The following is a 22,787-nucleotide window of genomic DNA, read 5'->3' as shown; positions in this document are numbered from 1 at the left end:
AAAATTCAACAATTTTTACTGAAAAAAAATGTTTAAAAATTTGAATCACATAGAAAATTCATTTAAAATACAATTTAATAGACATAACAATATTTACTTTTTTTATACTTTATTTTAATTTTTTCCTTTTTTTTTACTGACATATCAATATTTACTTAATCATAATTAGTTTTCTTTACATTTTATTTTGAAGCTCTACCACATGTCACTGACTATAAAGGTAATACAATTGTACTACAAATATCTTTCTGCATGATAAGAAAAAATACGGTGAGAGAAAGTATATATTTAAGTCAACAAAACACAAAAAGAAACGCATCTTTTTATTTAGCAATTTTATTTGATTTTGTATAAGTACTATGCTGCACTAAAGGAAATATTTTTCTAAGGATCCTCATAGTTTATGAAGTAATATATCAACCCCTGTTTATTCTTTCATTTGATTACTGCAACGCAACACTGCCGATTTGTTGTCAAGCTTCTGTGTTTCAATGAAAACATGTTATTTCTTCTTTATGTGTCACATGTCAAATGTAGGTCGTTTAATTGAATTGTTGCAGTGTTAATTCCGTGAAATAATTATTCTGGTATTAATGGATTTGTTAAACAGAGGCTCTGCATGGCAACCTGCAAGCACTTTTGTGTCATATGATAAGACAGCATACTTACATACGTCCTCGTATTTCAAAGCAAGTCGGTACGTAAGGATTGATCGGAAAAAACCTCGATGCAGAGTCCATGTAGTTCAGTGCCAAACCGCCAGCCAAACCGCTTCTCTGCCAACAGGAAGACAGGATAAGGATGATGTTTTGGAAAAATGCTGCATCTTGTAATTTGTTCATAGCGTAGCCTATATTATATAATCTTTTACCTTTTTTTGTTATTCAAAATATCCAAATTATGTTGCAAATTCTGTATGGATGTACAAAAATTAGAGATTTATCGTAATAAACTGCAAACTGACCTCTGGAGTCTGTGGAGTCTCTTGCGGAATTTGGTTTCTGCAGTAAATAATACTTGCACATAGGCACTCACGACAGTTATGACTTCTTATTGTTACAGTTTATAAAACTTGAAAAGCACAAGTTAAGGTGTGCATTAAGGTGTAAAGATCAACATAAACACTTCATTATTTTGGACATACAATATACATTATGGCTTCAGGCCTCACAGCTACGAGCCCCAAGTTCGATTCCACCCTCGGCCATCTCTGTGTGGAGTTTGCATGTTCTCCCCGTGCATGCGTGGGTTTTCTCCGGGTACTCCTCCCACAATCCAAAAACATGCTAGGTTAATTGGCGACTCCAAATTGTCCATAGGTATGAATGTGAGTGTGAATGGTTGTTTGTCTATATGTGCCCTGTGATTGGCTGGCCACCAGTCCAGGGTGTACCCCGCCTCTCGCCCGTAGACAGCTGGGATAGGCTCCAGCGCCCCCGCGACCCTCGTGAGGAAAAGTCGTAGAAAATGAATGAATGAATGAATGAATATACATTATGGCTGCAGGCCTCACAGCTAGGAGACTGGAGTTCGATTCCCCCCTCGGCCATCTCTGTGTGGAGTTTGCATGTCCTCCCTGTGTGTGGGGGGGTTTTCTCCGGGTACTCCGGTTTCCTCCCACATTCCAAAAACATGCTAGGTTAATTGGCGACTCCAAATTGTCCATAGGTATGAATGTGAGTGTGAATGGTTGTTTGTCTATATGTGCCCTGTGATTGGCTGGCCACCAGGGGGACAGCTGGGATAGGCTCCAGCACCCCCTGCGACCCTTGTAAGGATAAGTAGTAGAAAATGAATGAATATTCAATTGGTGAGTGTAAAAAGATGACCTATCATACTTGCCATGATATCATCTACCACCTAGTGGTCACATAAAATATCACACGTTAACAAAGTTATTTCCTACTATAGCTCTCATTCTTTGTCTATTTTATATATTTTACTAGTTTTCCCGTATCATTTTCACATCTGGCTCTAGTTATTGCCCAGACTGCACACATCTGGTTGCTGTGAGGAGAAGAAGTGGAGAAGAACAGAGGGGAGGAGAATATACGCAAAGAGGGAGTGGAAAAAGAAAAAAAAAGAGGAAAAAGACACACAAACCCGACATATTTGCGTTTTACAGCACCTTCAGAAAGACAGAAAGACAGAAAGAGACATTTCGGCAACGAGTTTGTGTGTTCATCCAGCAGCAGGTCACAGCATGGCGCTGTTCCCGTTCTGCAAGACACCAACAGGTCAGTAAAACAGGAGCCACTGTTGGACTCCACCTCCTGTCATGCTGTCTTTGTGTTATGCAAGAATGCACAAATAACACGTTATTTGCTACTGAAACATGCCGATGAATGGAATTGTGTGCATCTTAAATCATATGCCTGGTGAAACACCGCCGTGGTGCCTTCACTTCCCTGTGCTTCCTTCCTGTGCACTCTGCAACTGAAAGGTTAACACTTAACAAAAATGAAAATGTCAGTAAAATATATCATAATTCATCTGTTTTAGAGCATCATACATTAAAATATTTTACAAAATCAACTATATTTGTGTAGAGAGACTGCAGACGGATGATGGTTATATCATTGAATGCAGCATGCCACGGTTCCGAGGGGAGAAATATCTTGAGAAGCACATTCTTTGCATTCCTTTGAAGACCAGAGCTTCACTGCTTTCACTGCAGGAAGCTCGGAGGATAATTTGTGTGTTGATCTGATCGTCCATACAGGAGCAGTCAGAGTGTCCAGGTTGCATCTACTTCTGTACTTCTTTCTACTGTCTTTTATCATATGTAAGTATGCATTGTACAAGGAGGTTTGTCCTCTAATACTGCATCATTTAACATACTACATAGCGGGCCACTAGTTTGAGGCCCCTGCCTTAATATGAAGGTTTAATTTGTTAATTTGTTTTTTGATTTGCTTATTTATTTTTCCATCTTATTTTGTGTCAAAAAGAAAAATTAACATTAAACATTTATTTAATAATTTAATAATAAATAAAAATTAATTTATCATAATTTATAATAATTTAATGTTTTATCAGAGCTTTTCCCAAAGACCCAAAGCACTGAAAAAGTGGAGGGTATAGCAGAAGCATTGAAGAATATTATATTATATAAATTTAATAATTTAATAATAAATCAAAATAAATCTGTTAATTTGTTTCATTTGTTTTTTGATTTGCTTATTTATTTTTCCATCTTATTTTGTGTTGAAAAATAAAAATTAACATTAAACATTTATTTAATAATTTAATAATAAATAAAAATGTATTTATCATAATTTATAATAATTTAATGTTTTATCAGAGCTTTTCCAAAGACCCAAAGCACTGAAAAAGTGGAGGGTTATATTATATAAATTTATTAATATTTATTAATATTTTTATTCAATTTTTATTTTATATGTATATATATATATATATATATATATATATATATATATATATATATATATATATATATTTTTTTTTTTTTTTTTTACCTGATACGGCCCAGCTTCACCCAGACCCTAGCTCCAGTGGCCCCCAGGTAAATTGAGTTTGAGACCCCTGGTCTAAAATGTACCCCGCCTCTCACCCATAGTCATCTGGGGTAGGCTCCAGTACATGTTGTACATGTTTAAGTTGTAAAACTGATGCTTTATTTTGTCAGACTTCCTCCACGGACGCAAGGCCAATGCCAACGTGAGGTCCCCTCATCCTTACTTCCGCTCCATGGAAGCAGACGTCGGAGAAAAGACAGACACGATCAGCGCCAAGTCAGGATCACTGCAAACGCCTTGGGGTGCTCCTTTAGTTTGGGGTGACGCCCGCTACTCGGTCAAGCGAAGAACAGAGCTTGCACAACGAGAAATCCGAATAGGCTTGTTGGCCCTCGCGGTGGGAAAGTACGCCCAATTTGTGAGACGTTTCATATCATCAGCTGAGGAGTACTTCCTTCCTGGTCACATGGTCACTTACTACGTTCTCACAGATAACTCTCACAGATTTGATCCTCCAATGAAGTTGGGGTCTGGGCGACGGCTGACAGTAGTTTCTGTTGCAGAGTTCCCAGGTTGGGACAAGTTGGTGTACCGCCGTATGACGCTGTTGGCCGAAACCATCAAAGATCAAATTGGTAGAGACGTTGAGTACATATTCTGTGCAGACATCGACCAGGAGTTTCTGGCTCCCGTCGGAGAAGAAATCCTCGGCGACCTTGTGGCCACCTTGCATCCGGAACTCTACGGCAAACCAAGGAAGGCATTCCCGTATGAAACGGATGAGGTGTCGTCTGCTTACGTTGAGAACACTGAAGGCGACTACTACTTCACGTCAGAGTTGTACGGTGGGCTGGTTCCACAGATGTACAGACTGGCTCGAGGTTGTTCGATGCTGATTCAGAAGGACCAAGCCAACGGCGTAATGGCACGTGGCCGTGAGGAGAGCTACTTGAACAGATACTTTATTACTCACCGACCGAGCTGCGTGCTCTCACCGGAGTACAGCTGGTGGGACTCGGGCTTGGCTGTGGAGGTGCCTGTTAAGAGGCTGGTCTCGTTGGGAAGGCAATGTGAGGCTTTTGATGCTGAGAAGAAAGAAAAGCACCGATGTTGAATTCATGTCATTACAGTCAAGATACAAACTCATAGCGTTCCAATCATATGTCAACCACTGTGATATGATGGTATTTGTTTTGCTTGGAGGGTGGTTAGCGCACAGGTTACGAGTGGTTAGCGCACAGGCCTCACAGCTAGGACACCCAAGTTCAATTCCAAAGTCAGCCATCTCTGTGTGGAGTTTGCATGTTTTCCTCGTGCATGCGTTCATTCCAAAAACATGCTAGGTTAATTGGCGACTCAAAAATTGTCCATAGGTATGAATGTGAGTGTGAATGGTTGTTTGTCTATATGTGCCCTGTGATTGGCTGGCCACCAGTCCAGGGTGTATCCCGTCTCTCTACCCGAAGACAGCTGGGATAGGCTCCAAATTGTCATTCCGACAATTCCGACGTAGTAAAACAGTAAACAGATTACTATTTCAACTTGTTTGAGTCACTATGTGGGCCTGCACGGCGATCGAGTGGCCTCACAGCAAGGAGACCCGAGTTCAATTCCACCCTCGGCCATCTCCCCGTGCATGCGTGGGTTTTTCCGAGTATTCCGGTTTCCTCCCACATTCCAAAAACATGCTAGGTTAATTGGCGACTCCAAATTGTCCATAGGTATGAATGTGAGTGTGAATGGTTGTTTGTCTATATGTGCCCTGTGATTGGCTGGCCACCAGTCCAGGGTGTACACCGCCTCTCGCCAGAAGACAGTTGGGATAGGCTCCAGCACCCCCGCGACCCTCGTGAGGAAAAGCGGTAGAAAATGAATGAATGAATGAATGTTTTGTTTGGGAAAATAGTTCCAAAATATTTGTCAATGAATTGGATCATCATTGATTTGATTCATTGTTGATATCTACACAGCCATGAAGAACAGTTTATATTGTTTTTTTTAATTATTTTTAGTGAGTTTCTTTTTGCGCCAACGGTCCTGTGTGACATCAAACCACAACATTTCGGTGAAGTCGTGTTACACTGATTTACCCAATTTACCCAACAACCAAAACTCCACTGCACTTTTCCTAGTGGGAGGTCTGAAAGTCCTAATGTTGAAACATACAAATAAAAATCAAAACCACACATTTGTTTTGTGTTTATTCAATGCTTCCTTGTATTTTTGTATCAATAAAGAAAAGAACCTAAAACTGACTTTCAATTATAGACCCATCTATGTGTATTGTGTCTGCACAAATCTGCTCTTATCAAACCAAAGAGGAAAAAAAACAGAGAAATTGGCCTGTCTCTTTAAAAAAAAAAAAGCACCGGGCTCTCCATTAATGTCAGCCTCGCAGATACTCTTGGAGTGGCTTTGTGGTCAGTAGCGATAAGAGTCAACAATTTCAGTGCACACTTTCCCCCCCTCAGTGGACAATCATTAACTGGAAGCACTGCTGTTTCAAGGTCTTTAAATACCAAGTGTGGGGAAGGGGGGGGTGTACGCAACATGGTGCTGATTCTCCAGGCAAACATGTGTTTATCAGCTGCGGCAAAAACAATAATGCTTCTGCTGGTGATAGTTCAACGCAAAGGGAAACCTAAACGGCTGTCAATGACTGATATAAATCTTCTCTTTCTTTCAAACACACACACACACACACACACGTACTCCACTCTCATCCATGTGTGCGATGGTCATAATGGGAGGGTTGGAACACAGCAGATGGTTCCTTCTCACTGCCAAGAGAATGTGTCCTCAGGGCCAGATCGCCACGTGGAGTGAAGTTGGAGGTGAACTTCAGATCACTCCCAAGAACCTGATTCTCATTTGTCACACGCAGCATTTTATTTCTGTTTCAGGCTGTTGCTACCTCCCCGATCTATACCGAGAACACCCTTTCACGGTATAACACAAAGCAGGTGAAAATAATTCTTTTGCTTTCATGCGGTCATGTGGTTTCCTGAGGTTTCAAGTAACCTATTGGCAAGCGGAATTGAATGCCTTACAGTAAAATGCATTCTGTACCTGATGGGGACCAACTTAATCCACCCCATAATACCAAATACACAAACCATCAGTAACATTACAAGACGTGGAATTATAGTGAGAGGTATTTTTATATTACCCCCCCCCCCCTCCTCTTTCTATAAAAGATGTTGAGGATTTATTCATTCATTCATTCATTTTCTACCGCTTTTCCTCACGAGGGTCACGGGGGTGCTGGAGCCTATCCCAGCTGTCTTTGGGCGAGAGGCGGGGTACACCCTGGACTGGTGGCCAGCCAATCCCAGGGCACATATAGACAAACAACCATTCACACTCACATTCATACCTATGGACAATTTGGAGTAGCCAATTAACCTAGCATGTTTTTGGAATGTGGGAGGAAACCGGAGTACCCGGAGAAAACCCACGCATGCACGGGGAGAACATACAAACTCCACACAGAGATGGCCGAGGGTGGAATTGAACCCTGGTCTCCTAGCTGTGAGGTCTGCGCGCTGACCACTAGACCGCCGTGCCGCCCGTTGAGGATTTACTTATTTTTTATTTAAAAAATTGCTCCTATTTGTACATGTGTTGTGTTTGAATTAAATTATGTATACAAAAATGTTTTTCATATTATGTTAAAATCTGGCGGCACGGCGGTCGAGTGGTTAGCGCGCAGACCTCACAGCTAGGAGACCAGCTCTGTGTGAAGTTTGCATGTTCTCCTCGGTTTCCTACGGGTACTCCGGTTTCCTCCCACATTCCCAAAACATGCTAGGTTAATTGGCGACTCCAAATTGTCCATAGGTATGAATGTGAGTGTGAATGGTTGTTTGTCTATATGTGCCCTGTCCAGGGTGTACCCCGCCTCTAGCCCGAAGACAGCTGGGATAGGCTCCAGCACCCACCGTGACCCTCGTGAGGATAAGCGGTAGAAAATGAATGAATGAATGTTAAAACACCTGTACACCTGTTAAATGAATGTTATTGCCCTTCGACAGGTGATACTCATCAAAACAGGTTGCCCCCTAAGTCCCCGGATTGGTAGCCTGCACCCATCGGGGACATACATATATGTGTGTAGGGCGGAGATGGGATTTAATATGTCTGATGAAGTGTGCGGGAACCTCTTTTTGAACACGTATTGGGATTAAAAAAAGCACAAAACACGGTTCTAGTAACTGTACTTCCTCACTGCCATTCTTTACCTGCCCAACTGGTTCAGTCTCACGGCTAAGGTCGCAGCAGGCTGGGACTGTCATCACAGATAAGACTCTAGAAATCTTTTTGTTTACCACCACCTGGGCAACAAATGCCAAAAAGGTCCCTTGTAATTACAGAGACTGAAGAAAAACAAATTTTGCATTTCACAATGTTTGCAACAGGAACGACACTCTAGCATACTGAGAGGCATAGCTCAGATTTCTGTTTTCCTTTAAATATTTTCAGTAAAAAGTCAGTATTATTCATTTGTAAATGCAAAATGCTTCAAGTACAGTAATGGCCAAAAACTTTGAGAGTTACTTTTACAATCAGTAACTGTTTCATTTGTTCACTTCCTGCTTTCCATAATACTGTTTAAAAAATACCTTAAACTGTATTATGGAAAGCAGGAAGTCAGTAACTGTTTCATTTGTTCACTTCCTGCTTTTACAATCAAACCTTAAACTGTATTTGAACATGCATCAGATTCACAGTTCACAGCTCACAGTTCCACATGTCCAAAAGGAGTAGGAAGAAGCAAAGCTTATTAAATCCTACCCCTCCATCTGATACTTTTACAATCAGTAACTGTTACATTTGTTCACTTCCTGCTTTCCATAATACAGTTACAAAAACCTTAAACTGTATTATGGAAAGCAGGAAGTGAACAAATTGTAATCAGTAACTGTTTCATTTGTTCACTTCTTGCTTTCCATAATACAGTTAAAAAAACTTAAACTGTATTATGCAGTTTAAGGTTTAAGGTAATCAGTAAGTGTTTCATTTGTTCACTTCCTGCTTTCCATAATACAGTTAAAAAAAACCTTAAACTGTGTGAAAGCAGGAAGTGAACAAATGAAACAGTTACTGATTGTAATCAGTAACTGTTTCACTTGTTTCATAATATGGTTAAAAAAAACCTTAAACTGCAGTTTAAGGTTGTTTTTTTAACTGTATTATGGAAAGCAGGAAGTGAACAAATGAAACAGTCACTGATTGTAAAAGTAAACTGTATTATGGAAAGCAGGAAGTGAACAAATGTAACAGTTACTGATTGTAAAAGTACCAGATGGAGGGATAGGATTTAATAAGCTTTGCTTCTTCCTACTCCTTTTGGACATGTGGAACTGGGAACTGATTATGGGATGCATTCAATTGTAATCTGATGCATGTTCAAATGAAATAAAACCATTACCATTACTACATTTTGTGGCACACCATGTATTAAGTATCTGTTCCTAACTATTATTAGTATCAACACACCAGCTTCTTCTCTTTAGATTTCGCTCTATTTTCCCCATTTTTACAATATTCAGCGGTCCAGTAAAAACCGACCATCGAGCCACGAATGGTCTTCAATAGATTTACAAGGGATTTGCTCACAGCCTTCATGTGTCATTTTAACATCTGCTGTTAAGCTTCCATCAGGTGACACCTTAAGGCTCCTTTAAATACAAAAGCTCTAAAAATCAATGAGCCCTTATATAATTGTTTACACAGCGTGCAGCCTGTCAGACAACCTGGAGGACCCTGGTATGTATTAAACAACTGTAGTTTTTTTTCCAAATTAGCATGTATTCAAACAAAGAACAAGCACAAAACAGGACATGTACTGCTCTCAGGCTATGCTGCCAGGCCAAGGAGCTGCACATCACGCGACATTTATTATTTACAAACATGTCACATCTATTAACACAACCACATCGTCTTTAGGAGCTAGAATGTTAAGTACCCAAAGGCTAATGTAAATCCTCGCATATCAGAGTGAATAGGATTATGTTATAGTCTGTGTAAGTCGTCAGGAAATAAACGTAAGTCACTTCCCTTAAGCGATGGAAAGGGTGGGGTGAAGATCCATGTTAATCTGTTGGATTCACAGAGGTCTTTCCACACCCAGTTTGAGGCTCTACCACACCAAAACACGCTGGCCTAATCTTTCGCAAAGAGGGGCTGCCACTTGAAGATAGTGAAGGTGCAACTTACTGGGGGGGGGGGGGGGGGGGGGGGGGGGGGGGGGGGGGGCTGGTATCTATTGTGTTTACTGTGGCGGATCGATCCATATATCATCAATGCCAGTGTAGTATCAGTAGCAGATCTGTGTATATTTTCTCAATTATTTGTGTTTTTTTGTTGTGTTGTCCACATATATCGGTTACAAACACATCGGTTACAAACACATCGGTTACAACGGTAAAGGACTTAATTTGTGAAAACAGTTTTATGAATAATGTTGTGTAAGTAATGTAGCATTCTGGCACACACAGACTTTAAACTTTAATGCCGACTTTAATACGCCGATGTTCAGTACCAACACCGCACACACATTTGGTCTTAGCATTCTCCACAACTGCAACACTTCCTCATTCTCCACCAATCACGATCAAGCAAGGTGCATTCACTAACAATAGAATTCTACACATCAACATTCAAATACAAGCAGGTCATTTTTTTGCACATTGTCTGTACTGCTGCTTGTTTTGCTATGATCATTATGACAATTTGTTATTGTTGAAGTATAAAAATTACTATTCGGTTCAACTTGCATCTCACTAAGTTCCGTAAAAGAGAAAAAATTTCCAAATCTGTTTTTTCTTTTTTTAAATACCAGTTTGATGACTGTTTAAGCAACGGCACCCATTCAAAAGTGTTGGTTTTGAATATGTAAACAATAACCAACCCCAAAATCCCTAACAAGTGTGTTGATACAAATATTATTTGTTTGCCTAAAATCTATCGTGTGTTTTATTCGGATTAGAATCATGATAAGCAAATGAAACCGCAAAAGTCAAGTGAAAAGTATTGTATTTGCAATAATAGCAATGTATTTACTGTAGCGAATCGATACCGAGAACCAAAAACCGAAACACGGTCACTTTCAGCAAGTGGGCATATGACACAACAGAAAAGTGTGCATATAACAGAAACAACATGACTTGACAAAACAGAAATTGCTAAAACTCTCAGTTAGCAGCCTAATTTAAAATTCAATATCAGGCTATAAAATCCACTTTCTGGAGTTATCCTAAAATTTTTCAAAATACTTTTTTTAGTAGCCATTATGGGGCAATATGTCCGTCAATGTCATCGGTCTTGTGAGCGTTAAAAAATACCACTCACCTTAACTCCTTTGGATTGTGCCACTGATATTCTTCATCCGTGGTCATTTACAATTATTTCTTACCACAAATTAGGCTGTTTTCATATTAAAATATGCTATTTATAACACAAACAAAGTTATTTTTAGTAAAAAAAAAATGTATGCTTAGCAGCAGCAATGGCCTCCCCCATGTAGTCAGAATGGTACAGTCTTGATCACATGGCATTTTTATACAATTCAACAGCAATATTGAATCAGACTCCTTCGAATTGACTTGTCAAACAGTGGATTTTTCTGCTAAAGAAGAAAACAAACATACGTACAATATTTATAGTATCGCCCACCTCTAGTGCTTACCTCATACTGACATGTATGTCACTAAAGGAAAGCACATCATCATATCGCATCATCTGTCATGCTCGCACTATTTAGTGGGTGTACAAATATGACCATCAAGTACATAAGTGCTTGACTTGGGTACAGAGGGGAAAAAAAAAAACTTTCACATCAAGTTCAATGACCTCAAGCTATTGCAGCTCAAGTGTGAGATGATTCATTTTTTTGTTAAACAAACTAAAAGTGTTGTTAGGGAGGCCTGTGATGAGCAGAGGCATCCCTAAGCAGCCCCAGTAGGCTAGAATTAGTTCTACCATGTCAGCAAAACTCAGCAAGGCAGAGACAGGTTTACCAAGAGGTATATTTGGGAACTTGTAACTTATAGGGAAGTACTTCTAATTAACTCCAAAGTCTTTGAAATAGCTGGAAAAAGACATATGAGTCTGACACATTAATAATATCATTAGCAGTGTAAGTGTAGCCAATGTGAAATAGTAACAAGCTAGCACGTCAGGACCAATCCAGAGGAGCCAGGCCTGTCAGAAGCAGCTTGTAGTCCCTCCCCGGGCCGCTGAGGGCTGAGAGGGGGAGCAGGCCTGCTAAATGCTCCTGCCTCAGAGGGACGATGGTGGAGGGCTGCTAAACATGGCGGCGCTCTCCGAGGATGGGAGGTACGGATTACATTGTGGCCAACAGAGCGCCGACAGAGTCACCGTTTTGCACGTCAAACTGACCGAGACAGCACTGAGAGCGATTGAGAAGTACCAAAATAATACGGTGAGTCGTATCTTTTTTTTATTTTTTACTTTAAACGTCATACTAAAATCACCACAGGGCTGACATGACACTTAGCTAGGAAGCCCGACTGCTCCAGCTACAACAGTTAGCTGCGGTGTTGGCAGCGAGTATAAACGATTTCTACCATTTAACTTGTGTTTCGTTCATTTTATCAACATGGCACCATGAAGCAGGCTTTATATTTTTATACAAGACCTGTTTTACGAACTGACAAACAATATTTGACCGAGAAACTCCTTCTTAACACACTGGCTATCCGAACAGCTTTCGTTAGCATTTTGCTAGTGAGAGGCTTTGTTGGACAGACAAGTTACATTTTATTTTCTTTCCCTTTCTCCCCTCCCCCATACACGAAGCAACTCGGGAAAGTTTTTTAATTTCATTAACAGGGAGGGACTCCTCACCGGCTTATGTCAATACAGACTTGGGTCCATAAGAATAATGACACAGAGTGTTTACCTATGTTAATATAGTTTGCTCTGAGTGGTTACTGTGTTCGTTTTGAGTTGGGAATATGCTCATAAAGTATGCCAAATGTTATTACAAGTGTTACTGTAGTATCAATTTACCAGTTTGCCTTATGTTTAATAATGGAGAACACTTGTATATACATTTTTAAAAACTTTTCAACATGAATCAGATTACTCATTTTGAACTTGCCTAACTTTATTTCAAATTGTGAAGTCTGACATTTTTACGAGCAAGAGCCTCCATAGTTTACTTGCATAGACTGCTTCATTTTGCAGTGTTTGCAGAATTATTGAAATTCTTTTGCATGCCACGAGAAGCGAAGGCTCTATGTCTCTTTTTTGAAATTTCAACCAAGTCATTTCTGCCATCTTTGGTACCTCCACCAAGCATTCAAAACTTGGTGTGCTATTAAGGTACTGCGTAACTGTGTGTGTGTGTGTGTGTGTGTGTGTGTGTATGTGTATATATATAACTTGTTAATCTTGAACTGTACACCCATAGAGGTCCGACGCAGGTAAACTAATCTTGAGAGACAGGAGAGTAAGTGGCGAAGGCCTGAAGTCAAGTTACCTGACCTCAACTTTGCCAACAACAATGCTGTTACATAACACCGAGTAAGCTTCGGCTCGTGTCAGGACCAATGGACCCAAGCTGAGCGTGGAGTGTTTTCCGAGGTCTAAAAGTGTGCTTTGTGGCACATAATCTGTGTCATGGCTGACATGTATACTGACTTATGCCTCCACCGTCTACCAATTCCACATTCCGTCCATTTAGACGTGACTAAATGACAACCGGCAATTCGGGTCATTGCTAAGTTGAAGGAATTCTTTTGTGGCTGCTACTGCTACAACCTAATTGGACGTGGTGGTGGTGATGTTGGTGTGCACGGCACGTCGGAGCAGCTTGCCATCTCTTGCTGACTGAGCAGCCAAAAACTGCCTGCTTTTTGTTTCTCGCCCCCCCTGTCTGAACCAGTCATGGTGCTACAGAGGTTGGCTATCTTTGTCTTTCTGTGGTGATCTGAAATGTGATCAGAACTGTGCATGAGTGTGTGTGCGTGAACTGGTTGTTGTGTGTAAAAGCTGGGGAGGGAGTCAAGTTGGTGAGTGGCTTGGGAGTAGTCAAGTTTTAACAACCATAACATGGCTCGTTTTGTCTTATTTTTTTATTAAGGTGTACATTTTATCTCTGCTTATCTCCACATATGAGTTGGCAAGTCATGTGGAAATGCTGTTGTATAATAAAATGCAGACTTCCAATCTACGTATGTTGATGTAACGGCGCTAGAAGTCCTTCTCCAGCTGTGAGGGAGCTGAAAATTCAGTACTTCTCTTTCCCTCTAACGTTATGTATGTTGCATATTTTGTGGTCGTCAACACCAGTTCAATTACACATGCAGGCTGACACTAAACAACAATCATTTCAAAAATAGCCATTATGAAAGTTAAAGTTCAACTTGCTTTTTTTCTTGATTTAATTTGACTGCAGATTATTTCTAAATATGGTTGGGTTGCTATTTGTCCAGACCACAAGGTCTTCTTGGTGCAACGGGTCACTAAGGTTCTGCTACGTCTAAATGTTAGTGTGGCGTGTTGTGTAGGTTTTTAACAGTAGAATTTGGGTTTTGCGACACTGGCCCATGACTAATGTGACTCTCCCAGTAATCCTGAACATTTGCAGAGTATTAAACTGTGGTTTCTCTTCATTTTGCAGAATGTACCCTCTTTGCAGCCAACAATACAATTCAAGGGACTCCAAGGGGTAAGAATATTTTTTTTTTCCTCTCATTTTTATGACAAACTCAGATGATGGCTGTTTATTATTGACTGTTCCTGGTGTTAATTTGTTAAATGGCATGTAGAACCAAAACGGCACTTGTTTATTAATTCTCTTGCTTAGTCAACCTAACCAGACTGCGACTAAATTGTCGCAGATGGTCTCATTTTTACTAAAAAAATGGAAAAATGGTCTGAACAGCTTGTCACAGTCTAAGTCTATCAATGTCAGAATGTGTGATCGCTCATGTTTAACTCGCATTGAAGTTTGACTATTCTACCATCTTTGTTTACACATGTTGCCTGGCTCCACTGTCTCTGTCTGGCGGCAGCTATAGTTATCCGTCTAGTCTTTGGTCCTTTTATTTTTATTTTTTTTCTTACCACAATGACATTTTGTCTTTAAAACAAACAACCAATGCGGTTCGTTTGGAGCTCGTTTTTGTCCAACGGGGACGCTACGATTGCTGTCATATTCATAGGGTACGTGCTAACTTTTTAAAAGTGTTTTATAACAACTTTCATGTCACTGTTATCCTGGTTTGTGAACTACCAGTAGCTCACTGTCTCACAAGAAATTACTACAAACTAGCATGAAAGACAATGAGCACAACATTAGAGATTTGTAAATGAAGTACAACTGAAATATTGGCATGCACATAAAACCTGATTTTTTTAAATTATTATTAATGTAATAACAAATGCAATAAAATTCATGTCACAATGTGAGAATTTTATTAAGTAAGGAAATACTTTTGCATCCATCCAAAAGTTTTGATGGAGAGTGACAAGAGTAAATTTAAATAACCTGTCAATATCGGGGATAAAATTGGGTTTAAATCTTGTTAACAAGTTGTGTGGCTGAGCCGAACATGCGTCTACAGGGCTTTGAGCTTCTCAGACCGACTGACACTTAAGTCTGTACCATATACAGCTATACCGTGTGTGCGCCATACTGGGCTTAAGCACTGGTACATTCCTTACTTAGTCTTGAGCATGGTACATTTTGGTACAGTGACACCTGCGCAAAAGTAGTGGCGTATGATCAACGTTCCCTCAGCAGTTGGTTAATGCGACCTTCTATCATCTGTTGTGGATCGCAATGTGACAACATAATGTATTTAATAAATTAATATGATTGGGTAACAGTGGCTAACTAAGCTATTCTTATTTTATTCATATTATTTTGTTAAATGCAATTCTCGGTTGGATTTTCTGAACTAATTTATCGTTCCTCGTAATTTGTTTTTCAGCGCATTAAAATCCCCAAGACAGATTCCTCCTCAGACGCCTCCCACAACTTTGATTTCTACCTGTCTAACGTCGGCAAAGACAACCCTCAGGGAAGCTTTGAGTGCATCCATCAGTATGTTTCGAGGTAATGGTTGAATCGACTCTTTTGTGATGTCGTTGTCCACCTTTTTTTTTTTTACCTCACATGCCTCATTGTCTCCAGCTCGGGGGCCTCTCACCTGGCTTTGTTGGCGACGGTGCAGGACAAGGTCACAATATGCGCCACTAATGACTCCTACCAGGTGACCCGGGAGCGTATGACACAGGCTGTGGAGGACACGCGTGAACGTGGGACCAAAGTAATCAAACCCGGGGGCCAGTACAGAGGCAAGGCTATGCTTAAACTCCATCGTACTCTGTAAAAAAAAAAAAAAAAGCAGATGTCGGATACGCCAAACGTCTGCTGTCCTCTCAGTTCAAATGCTGCCACTTTTCAGGAACTGAATAGGTTAAAGCTGACCCGACTGACTCCCATTTGAAGCCATTATGGCTACTGACTCAGGCATTCTGCCAATGTGGTCTTTTCCAGATTACCAGTTTGACTGATAAGGGCCCAAGGTAGATAGCCATTTGTGTTTTCCCTGACACACCTGTCACGTGTTGCTTGTTTTTAGCACTTATCACTTACAAGCCATCAAGAATGCTCTTTGCAGGACACTCCCACTTTATACACACCTTGACAAGGCTTCTATTTACCTAATTTGGGAGTAATAAAAACCTTTTTGATAATCATATTTTGCTTGTTGCGCTTATCAAACTCAACCCAGGTGTGTCAACAAAACAAATAGCCGATATCATTTTATTATAAGTGCGTATGCACCTTTCTAGCTTTACATACTTAGCATCTGCAGCTTAATTAATCCAGAGAGAAAAATGCCTACAGATTGTAACGCATTTGATCACACATATGGTAAGGATAAAGCTCATTATTTACAGCCACTTTATGGTGAAAACCCGTAAGCCTGAGCCATAAAATCTGTTCCACAAGCTTGAAAACCTCTCTGGCTTGTTTGTCAGGGCCCCTGGGATAGATTTGCATAAACTATGTTAGATAGAAACTGGCAAATGAGCGGAACCACAGACTAAACGGTTGTAGAAAAAAAGCTTGTTAGCAGGTACTTATGCAAAGTGAGCATCTAATTAACAATTAAAAGAGAATCATTTAAATGTTTTACTTTCTACATCTTAAGATGACAAACTGAAGCTTATTTTTTTAGCTAGTCCTTTTTTTCATCCAATAATATATGGTAATGAGCTACCTTGGGTTGTATTTATTGTTGATAATCTAACTAAACAAATCGAGTATATGCTTTTTGACACAGGAAAGCACAAGGGGGCTGTTTCTTTGCGCAAACCTTAATCTTATAAAGAGCTTTAAAAATTTCATCCCCCGAGGGGAAATGTGCAAACACTTACTGATTCAGCACATGGCTCAGCAACATCACCTTGACCTTTTTATTCCAATCACTTTTCTAGGCCAAGTCACTGCAGTCTTATTATGTGATATGTCGGTGTTAGGGCAGTTTTGACTTCTTTGGTTCAAATGCTAGCGATAAACCGCATAAAAAGGCAAACTGCTGATAGAAACCACCTTCCTGTAACCTCAAGTGTTGTTTTTTTTTTAATTCAAGGCCTGGCAGTGATATGAGCTGATGTGTTTGGATTTGTAGATGGCTCTGTTATCTGCAGCGATGGGAGCAAATTAATCGTAACCGAGATTTGAGAAAGACCATACATAACTAACTAAACATACAGTAATGGCCTTGTGAAAACCACCTTGCTAATGTCGTGCTTGGTGGTTAATGTGAAACTCCCCATGTCTCCAGGAAAGCAAGTCCATGTCCGTAAGCCGGCGCTGTCAGTTCCTGAGGTCGTCCCAGAGCGCAAGCGATCCACACCCATCAACCCAGCCAACACTATCCGCAAGTGCCTTTCCAACAACCCTGTATCCCAGCGGTCATTCCGGGACCGCATTGTTCACCTGTTGGCGCTGAGGTCCTACAAGAAACTGGAATTACTTGCCCGTTTGCAGAGGGATGGAATCAACCAGAAGGACCGCAACTCCTTGGGGACCACACTGCAACAGGTAGAGTACATTCCAGTGTCGAATAGTTGAAGAGATTTTGGCTTTAGCCACGGTTAATCGTTGAACACTATTTGCATGCGCAGATGTTTGACCACCGTGGGATCATTTGCAGTTTCTTAACATTTTGCACACTTCTTGTGGAGTCATAGCAGAAATTGAAACTGTTTTTGTCCGTTCAAACCAGGTGGCAAACCTTAACCCCAAAGACAACACATTTTCACTGAAAGACTTTGTTTACCGTGACGTCCAGCGAGACTGGCCTGGTTACTCTGAAGACGAGAAGACCCAGGTGGAGCGGACCCTGGCTCGGTAATGTATCTACAGGAACTGTTCTTCAGGTCTTGAAGGATTTCTAGTCTGCATAGCACATAATTAGTGTTTTTTTTTTCTTTCTTCAACAGCAAACTAGGTCTTCCCGCAGAGACGCTCTCGTCAAACAGCTCCCCCAAAGACTGTGTACCCTCGTCTCCTCTGGTACCCTTTGCATATAAAGAGTCACAGACACAAAACCAGGATGCTATGCAAATCTTCAACTTGTTTTCTTCTTGCAGAAGCGCCAGCCTGATTTTGATTTCATAGATCCTTTGGCGCCAAAGAAAGCCCGCATCTCCCACCTCAGCAATCGAGGACCTGCCGCATCTTTATCCGCGCCCTCCTCCGACCGCCGTGAAGATGAGGAAAGTCCCAGCAATAAAAGCTCGTCGCTTCCCTCCAGCGTCGTCTTGGGCCCTCCCAGCCATCTCCCAATTTCATCTCACCCTCCAGCACCCTCTCACCAGCAGCCCAGTCCGGCCTCCAGCTCCAACTCCCCCAGCACCCCCGAGGGCTGCGGCACCCAGGACCTGCCTGTGGACCAGAGTTCCTCCTGCGGGGACCCTTCCCCAACCTCTTTGTCCTCTGATAGAACCCTTCAGGAGCGTTACCAGACTCCAATCCCAGTCACCAGACCAGCGGTCTCCCCGAGCCCTCCACCCCGTACTTCACTTACTGTTACCTCCACTGTGATGAGCAGCCCTCCGTTGTCCAGCAGTGACAACAAAAAGTTCAAGAAGAAGTCCAAAAAGCACAAAGACAAGGATCGCCAACGAGACAAAGGGAAATGGACAGAACGGAGCAGCAACAGTTCTCCAAGTGTGGCTGACCAGACAGTGGAGAGTCTCAAATCTAAAAAGAGGCACAATGTTGAGAACGATAAAGGAGAAGTTAATGACAAGAATCCTGACACATATCAAGGTGCGTTTTTAATGTTTTTCATTGCATATTTAATGCAATTCCATAACTGCTACATTTATCAGCCCTCTTCCTTTAAAATTTTCCCCGCCTGTTTATGAGAAATGGGCTCACATTTGGTTTGAACGTATTGTTCTTTCTTCCCGGACTGTGCGGGACATTTAATTATTAACTTTTGAACTTGAGTTCAAATTTCCTCATAAACAGCAGAGACTGGTGGGTCAATATTGTCTCAGAGAATGTTAGAATAACACCTGACGTGTGACAGCTTTCAATTTCAGACATTTCAAGAAAAAAGTAATTAAATATAATTGGCTGTTTGACACTGCACAACTTTAGATGGATTCATACAGTATTTCAGGGTAAATATGGTGTATAATTACGATCCAGCAAATACAGTCTAGTGAATTGTACCTGACCATGATGAGGAATTAATATGAAGCTCTTGTTGTAGTCTTTATTTACATGTAGTTTCTCTAAGAAAAAAAGTAATGATGATTTGGTACCTGGGCCTTCAGTGTGCCAACCAGATTTTTTTTTCCCATAAGACACCGTGAGAGCCAGTATCAAAAAACAAAAAAATTATCGTAAATATTTGCCAGTACTAGCTAATACCCCAAGTGTAATTGTACAGATTTCCCCATTATAGTACATTCATTGGCGTAGGGTGACCACTTAGTCAATTATAATCAAAAAAACAACATTAAAGTTAAAGTTTTTGCTTCCATAGAAAGCAATGTGGAGCAATAACAATGCATATTCATGAAATCTAAAAACCTATTAACAATTTGCTCTATATTCTCAGACTGCCCAGAAAAGGAGAAGAAGCCGGGCCAGTCTACTGTATTCTCAACCACAATTGAAGTGCCTGACTATGAAACGTAAGTTAGCATGATTGACATTGCTTTTAAGAGGATCCTCCATTCAAATGGAAGCTGGTGTTTTCAGTGTTAGGGACAAAGTGCTGAGAGATCGGGAAAATAAGTGCAGTGAGTGAGTAAGAGAGAGGTTCCATGGCTCCTTCAACCATCCGGGAACCACTAACAAAAGCAAACCGCACATTTTACATTGTACAAAAAAAAAACCCCATCTGCTTCTAATCTGTGAGATTTGGTTTTTAATGTCAACCAGAACTGTCCTCCACGTCAACGTCAAGGCATTAAACTGCACTCTTTATTTCATAACGCTTTACATGCGTGTAGTCACTGTGTTCACTAGCATGTAAACTTTGCATCATTTCACTTATAAAGCCACAGTGAATAATCTGTCTTTTTTTTTGTTTTCATTTCTAGGAAGTACACGCCGTTGGTGTCCATGGACCAGCGACAGAGCTACAAGAACGACTTCAATGCAGAGTATGACGAGTACCGTCTGCTGCACGCACGCGTAGAGAACATCACTCGCCGCTTCACACAGCTGGATTCACAGTGCCGGAAGCTAACACCTGGCACCAAAGAGCATCAGGTCACTCTCTCGCTCTCTCTCTCTCTTTTTTTTTTTTTTAAACTGCATAGTAGCCACAACTCATTAGGATCACATGGGAACTCAATGTGTCTTCTTTATTTTCTAGAAGGTGCAAGAAGAAGTCTTGAAAGAATACAAAAAGATGAAACAAGTAAGCAACCACACTGACATCTGAGTCACCGCCTACAGAGAACATACTAACTCCTTATTTCTAAAATCACAAATACTTCAACTTGCTGATATAGTTCATGAAATAATGCATAAGGCTAAAAATAACCAATTACCTAAAAATGTCATCCAATACTTCTCTACAAGAGAGGAGAAATATGATCTCAGGGAAGAACTACATTTGAAACACTTATATGCTAGGACTACGTTAAAAAGCCATAGCATTTCAGTATGTGGAATCAAACTATGGAATGGATTGAGTAAGGAAATCAAACAATGCACAACGATGAGCCAATTCAAGAAACAATACGAGCAGTTGATGTTTGCTAAATACAAGGATGAAGAGTCTTGAACCAGTCATGATGTGCTATATATATCACTATATTGGCAGTTACTATGGTACCAATTATGTCATTGGATGGTCATATCACCTCGTACTTTGGTACGTGCCAAAAAAATTTAAAAAATATTTTAAAATGTTTATTTAAATAAAAAATACTTAAACTATATTAGGAAAGATGTTTAATTAAAATTATTTTTTTATTAAAATGAAATGTTTAATTAAAATTAAAATTTAACAAACACTTAAATTATATTAGGATAAAAATTTAAATTTAAAAATTTTTAAAACAAAAAAAATTTAATTATATTAGGAAAGCAGGAAGTGAACAAATGTAACAGTTACTGATTGTAAAAGTACCAGATGGAGGGGTAGTACTCCTTTTGGACATGTGGAACTGTGAACTGACTATGGGATGCACTCAATTGTAATTTGATGCATGTTCAAATGAAATAAAACCATTACCATTACACTAATAATGTAGATGTCATTTATTAGGGACCTGTTTGTCCCTATGAATTACACCTGCAGCAATCACTAGGGCACTTCATAGTTGAAACAACAGTGGTTGTGGCCTGACAATGTTGTATGCATGTTGTGATTCCAGCACAGCCCCAACTACCACGTGGACAAACAGCGCTGTGAGTACCTGCACAACAAGCTGGCGCACATCAAGCGGCTCATTGCAGATTTCGACCAGCGGCGAGGCCAAACCTGGTGCTGAGATGCCACAACGTCACTCATCAGTATTGCGAAGGGAGTGTTGGGGATGGGAAAGGGGTCCCAACCGGCTCTTATTTATTAGCATCCCCAGAATTGCTGCCTCGCTCTCCCTTCCTTTGCCCTCCTCCCACTCTTTTTTTTTTCTTTCATTCCTTCCTTTTTCCAAGCTTTGATTCCACCGGCTGCTTTATGGCCTGAGATATTCTGACTCCTTCACCCCCCCCTACCCCAACCTACACACACACACACACCACCACTTTTTCTCTCTTTCTCTCTCTGAGGTCCACTAGTGGGGGGCTACATGAGGAGTGAATGGCATATGGGGGAAAAAAACGCTTCCAATGTTTGAAGGACTCCATCTTGCAAGGAAAAAAAAAGTATTTTTGAGCTTAAGAGACACTATTGTATTTAAGAAAAATAAGAGGGAGATATATTTATTTTGGGACTCATAGTGCAAGGAGTTCACAGATGATTTATTGACTTTTGTTAATGCAAAAAAAAAAAAAGGAAAAAAAATACCATGGGCCTTATGTGTTTCGACATTGTGAAGCCATTTTGCACATACGATGCAGATGTCATCTCATTTGGCAAAGATGTCTTATGCCTCACTGCAGACTTCTCATGCTGCTAGATGTCACATAAGGCGGCCGAGCATGAGAAACCAACTGCAAGAGTGTGAGACAAAAGAAATGATTGAGCTGATGTGTGCATGGATTGTTAACAGTTATAATGGCCATGTTGGGGGGTGTTGAGGCAGGGTTTAAACTAAGGGTAAAGTACTCTCTGCTTTAACAGTGTTTAATATCCATGGTGCATTATGGGTGCCTTAAGGTGTTTACACAGCGTTGGTGTAGATTGACTCTTATGGCGCATCGTCTATACAAAGGAACTACAACTGCCTGGAAACAAGTTGTGTGCGTGTGTGTAGTGGGAAAGAAGGGATGTGACGCATGGAAGGTGTGTTCGAGTGTCTGTCTGAATGGTCATGGTTATGCTCCGTGTGGTGTGCAAGATTAAGAAAACTCAAATGAAAACGAGCAGGGGGGGTAAAAAAAAAAAAAAAAAAAAAAGCTGCAATAGTGTTTGGTTGACCAGCCGGAGCACTCAGGATCAACCTGGCTGGTGTAACAAAGACGTTTTGACAGTCCAGATGTGTTGAGTGTTTGTGGTTATTTACCAAGGTCATCCACCACAAACAATTCTATTATGATGTCAAATGTATTTGATCAGTTTGAGTTCTGCAGAGCATTGAAAGAATTCAGAGTAGATTTTTTTTTTTTTTTTCCTTTCA

The 22,787-nt window shown here is 40.5% G+C and overlaps 1 protein-coding gene and 1 long non-coding RNA gene across 3 annotated transcripts in view; one reads left to right on the top strand and one right to left on the bottom strand.

Moving 5' to 3' along the window:
• The window catches only part of LOC131097543 (uncharacterized), a 38,570-nt gene that overhangs the window by 13,340 nt on the left and 2,443 nt on the right, over window positions 1-22,787 (bottom strand). The window contains exon 2 of the long non-coding RNA XR_009116448.1: window positions 670-4,564. This is a non-coding gene — a long non-coding RNA (uncharacterized LOC131097543). The remainder of the gene's footprint in view (window positions 1-669; window positions 4,565-22,787) is intronic.
• Window positions 11,705-22,777, top strand: ell2 (elongation factor for RNA polymerase II 2). 2 transcript variants are annotated; one of them, XM_058045885.1, is made up of 12 exons: window positions 11,705-11,925; window positions 14,131-14,178; window positions 15,446-15,570; window positions 15,649-15,812; window positions 17,312-17,571; window positions 17,756-17,880; window positions 17,973-18,045; window positions 18,123-18,804; window positions 19,607-19,682; window positions 20,094-20,265; window positions 20,372-20,416; window positions 21,381-22,777. In XM_058045885.1, exons 1-12 carry the CDS (start codon window positions 11,752-11,754, stop codon window positions 21,495-21,497), a joined length of 2,061 nt encoding a protein of 686 aa, XP_057901868.1. In that variant the 5' UTR covers window positions 11,705-11,751; the 3' UTR covers window positions 21,498-22,777. The 2 variants fall into 2 exon arrangements, with proteins under 2 accessions (XP_057901868.1, XP_057901869.1); XM_058045886.1 differs by lacking the exon at window positions 15,649-15,812 and having other exon boundaries at window positions 11,776-11,925.

This window comes from Doryrhamphus excisus, chromosome 1 (assembly GCF_030265055.1).
Source record: "Doryrhamphus excisus isolate RoL2022-K1 chromosome 1, RoL_Dexc_1.0, whole genome shotgun sequence".
In the NCBI taxonomy this organism is placed as follows: domain Eukaryota; kingdom Metazoa; phylum Chordata; class Actinopteri; order Syngnathiformes; family Syngnathidae; genus Doryrhamphus; species Doryrhamphus excisus.
The sequence above is the reverse complement of the archived record's forward strand: the minus strand, read 5'-3'. Positions and strand labels throughout refer to the sequence as shown.